Source organism: Wasmannia auropunctata, unplaced genomic scaffold (genome assembly GCF_000956235.1).
Source record: "Wasmannia auropunctata unplaced genomic scaffold, wasmannia.A_1.0 LD336060.1, whole genome shotgun sequence".
In the NCBI taxonomy this organism is placed as follows: domain Eukaryota; kingdom Metazoa; phylum Arthropoda; class Insecta; order Hymenoptera; family Formicidae; genus Wasmannia; species Wasmannia auropunctata.
In genome coordinates this window covers 2,389,493-2,393,241 of record NW_012026830.1, presented here as the reverse complement: position 1 = coordinate 2,393,241, position 3,749 = coordinate 2,389,493, and the positions used below count along the sequence as shown (strand labels likewise).

At 42.5% G+C, this 3,749-nt stretch overlaps 1 protein-coding gene across 1 annotated transcript; it reads right to left on the bottom strand.

Moving 5' to 3' along the window:
- Positions 1–448: 448 nt before the first annotated feature.
- LOC105450562 (natterin-4-like) lies at positions 449–3,307 on the bottom strand. Its single transcript, XM_011690488.1, has 4 exons — positions 3,161–3,307; positions 2,177–2,376; positions 888–1,031; positions 449–757 (listed from the first exon to the last, which is right to left on the bottom strand). Exons 1-4 carry the CDS (start codon positions 3,165–3,167, stop codon positions 671–673), a joined length of 438 nt encoding a protein of 145 aa, XP_011688790.1. The 5' UTR covers positions 3,168–3,307; the 3' UTR covers positions 449–670.
- Between the last annotated feature and the right edge of the window lie 442 nt (positions 3,308–3,749).

Genomic DNA, 3,749 nt, shown 5'->3' with positions numbered 1-3,749 from the left:
AAAAAATAAAATCGAAAGACCCGAGTGACATGACGAATCGCGATTAGGCCATAACGCGCCCATAATTACGATCCAGAATTACAAGAGGGGAGTGCAAACGGCGACGCCATCGCCGGCAGTCGCGTGGCCCGTTATGCCCTTTCCTTCCGCATTTTAACTTAACCGTCGATAAATTACTTTCTCTACATGCTAATAGAACTTAAGCGAGGGTAGATAAGAAACTCTCTCTCTCTCTCTCTCTTTTATCTACCTCTTTCTCGCGCGCGCGCACGCGCGCGATTCTCCGTCGCCAACTTTGTAAAATTTTAATCTAACTTTAACTCGGGAAAGCCTCATAAACAGACGCGGAGATATGTCTCGAAACGCTATTCGCCATTTACGGTAAACTGTTTATCAACTGTTTCGTTCCGCAAACAGTATTTACAAATAAATAAGAAAAGAAACGAAATAGCAACATTAAGCAGAATATTTATAAATATTTATAAATCACACGTATTTGTCTCCTGTTAATACGACGTAAAATATATTTAATCCTAAAGCATATGACTTATGTATAGAAATAATTTCTTTTCCTGCAATCATAAACCATTATTTGTCAATCATAATGGTTCCAGGTGAAAATGTTTTGTCGCGATATTGTGTCACGACAATGATTGTATATAGATAAGGTTTAACATTGCACCAAGACTTCGTACTCCCTGCACGGTATTTCCTTCCCGTCGAACGGAATGTACATAACACCGTGACTTCTATGGACCTGTCAAACAATAGATACTGGTATAGGTATGTGAAATATTCCTGATCGTTCGCGCAGTTGTATTTGTCTCGTTTGAAGTTAACGAGCGGTTGAGCAAGTCAAACAGACCGTTCCGGTTTCTAGCGTATACCTTTCCTACGCAGGGCACCCCATTGTGAAAAGTACGGCCGACGAAGAGCATTTCCCCGTTCATGGTCCTCCCAGCCTCCACCGCGTTTTCCGGTACGTGACCGTGGCTCGATCGGATCCAGTTGAAATGGGCGGGCATCAATACCTAAAGGTAACGAAAGCCAGCGTTGTTTCGAATTACATCCGTCTGAATCACGCGACGGGGAGGGGGAGGAGGAGGAGAAAGGAAAATCTCGAATCCGACGAATGAAGTGCGGTGTACTTCGCACTTCCCTCTCGATTTCTGCACCCGGAGTCGCAGATAGATTAACCCGCGGGCGACCGCGCGGCTGTGTAAGCCGAGCTGAGAAGAAATTGAGTCGCGAACGAGCGCAATGGACGTGTGCACGCCAAATGGCAAACAGAGGGTTCGCCTAATGCGAGATCGAAGGGATGTACTTCGGTATTACGCGCCGAATCCCGCTACCGATCAATACTAAACGATACGATTCGTATGGTATCCGCTATCCTTACGCTTTCGTTTTTCCGAACGCATCTTCGGAAAATTGTCAATATTTGTCCACCGGCCATTATTTTCACGAAGGATAGGTAGTGAACGCCCCACGATCACGACTATCGGTGGGATTATAAATTCATCATTATGCATGTCGATTGGATTCGTATACTTATAAGGTGTCTCCGATTTACTACTTCGTCACGGAAGGAAAGGATAGCGTGAAAATGGACAGTGAAGAGAAACTGGGACAGGATTTATCGGGGCAATAAAACGCGCTCGATCGTTTCTGGAATATCGCCGTGCAAATATCCGCGGCTAACACACCTCGTCCAGTCGTAATCTTATCTCCGCCGACGAAACGAGATGTGCCAGGGATATAAAGATAAAGGCGTCGCTACGTGCGCTACACGTTACGTAAGGTTTTTACGCGAACTCTTTAATTCGCTTATTAAGGAAAGGACGAACGGCGTGTTACGAAACACCAGCGCGCCCGTAAACTGTATCTACACATAGACACAGCAAAAATGCAGTGCGCGTTACGTAATTGCAGATTGATTAAAATTACGAGAGCGTATAAAAGATAGCTAAATGAAAATAATTGACACGCGTTGACAATAATTGATGCAGGCGTTCGATCAACGCGGCGGCGGCGGCGCGTAATTGGAACCTCATATTTCACGATAATTGGAAGGGAAACAGAATTTCGCTCGGAATTCCGACTCTCGTCGTGTTGTCAACGTGCGAAACAACGAAGAAAATCGAATCCGTTGTGTTTCTCCGCTACCGGGTTATACCTCGAAGTCGTGCTTCATGTGCTCGCTACCTCCGTGACACACGTAGGCGACGCCGTGATCCGGCTTCACTTTCGCCGGCAGCATGTCACCCTGATGCATCGCACGACCTACGACGAGATTCATGCCGTCCAGGTCCCTGCCGATGCTGATCATCATGTGACGATCGGTGAAGGATGGCGGCCATCTGACCCATCTGTATCCTACGACAGAAATCACCGAATGCTCGCGATACTTCCACGCTAGTCATAATATAAGCCTGTTCTTTGCCGCCGCACTGGACCGCACGCTAAAATCTTCTTTCTCACTTTTACCAAAATTCGAAATACATATCTATTTCATTTCAAGCACAACGAGTGCACCAGGTGTAGGTGAGCTACAAAGAGCAGACCTAACGTTGACCTTTCTAGATTTTGAATGATAATTTATCGCGCCGCTTCTTATCGCATCAATTACGTGTCACAAGTCAGCAAATAAGTAAGTAATCGTTAACGTCGTTACAACATATGATGAGGGCTTCATTATATTTCTTATCACAAAAAAAGTTTAAAAATAACAAAAAGATGATTCACTTCCACGTTGGCCTATCATATTTGTCGATACTTGTCGAAATATTATACTCTCTCTAACACTTTTTTTATAATAAACGAGTAAAAGAGACCCCTGCAATTATAAAATTATTTTGTTATAATTAAAATTATAATTCTGGTTATAATTATAAAACTACGAGAGATCTCAAGATATTCATTACCAAATTAGGTAAAGCAAATAAACATTCAAGAAACTATCGAGTTGAGTATAATTATTAAATCAACTGCACATTTGTTATTTTAATTAATAGCACATTAAAAAAAATCATCATTTTTAAAATACATCTTAAGATAATTAATAAAACGAACTTTGTACTTGCTTCGTGATTTGATTATTACTATTTTTATTCGTATCGTCTATTTTGGAACTTCTACAGCATTCAGTGTCACCGCTTACCAGGCATTATTGTTCCTTGATCGAAGCCCGCTGTCGCACTGTCACGCTATGACGAATAATTAAATAGCACGAGTGACGGTTTGCGTGGCGACACGTTTAAGTGAGAATTATCACTGAACGTGCCGATACTTTGGGCGTAAACGAGCTCAGGCGGCAATCCCACCATTCGAGACCTTATCAATCTTATCGGGACGGAAACGTATGTTACATGGAACATGTGGCACGCAAAATGCTATGTTCGAACACACGGGCCACACTGTGCTATTCATTCGTCATCACGCGACGTGATTCTATCCCATAATAATATCATTGCTACAATTTTTACTTTAACTTCGCGATTGTGTGACGAAAAGATATAAATAAATCGAGTAGCACGAGTTCGCAACACGTAATACATTAATCACCGTTAGGTGGGTAGGCGAGATAAGACAAATTCGCGGTAATAATCGATCTGATATAGAATCGCATGTGTCATCGTGAACAAATATAGCAGTCGAAAGGTGAAGTGTATTTCGTTCATTGTACATCTATTCCGTTTTTCTAACGAGAAACGCATAACTCTATTAAAATTCTAACAAATAGAAATGGA

Coding starts and splice junctions, on each gene's coding strand:
- LOC105450562 (XM_011690488.1), bottom strand. Junction 1,032..2,176: donor ACATGAAGCACGACTTCGAG/GTATAACCCGGT, acceptor CGTTACCTTTAG/GTATTGATGCCCGCCCATTT. Junction 758..887: donor GGGTGCCCTGCGTAGGAAAG/GTATACGCTAGA, acceptor ATTGTTTGACAG/GTCCATAGAAGTCACGGTGT.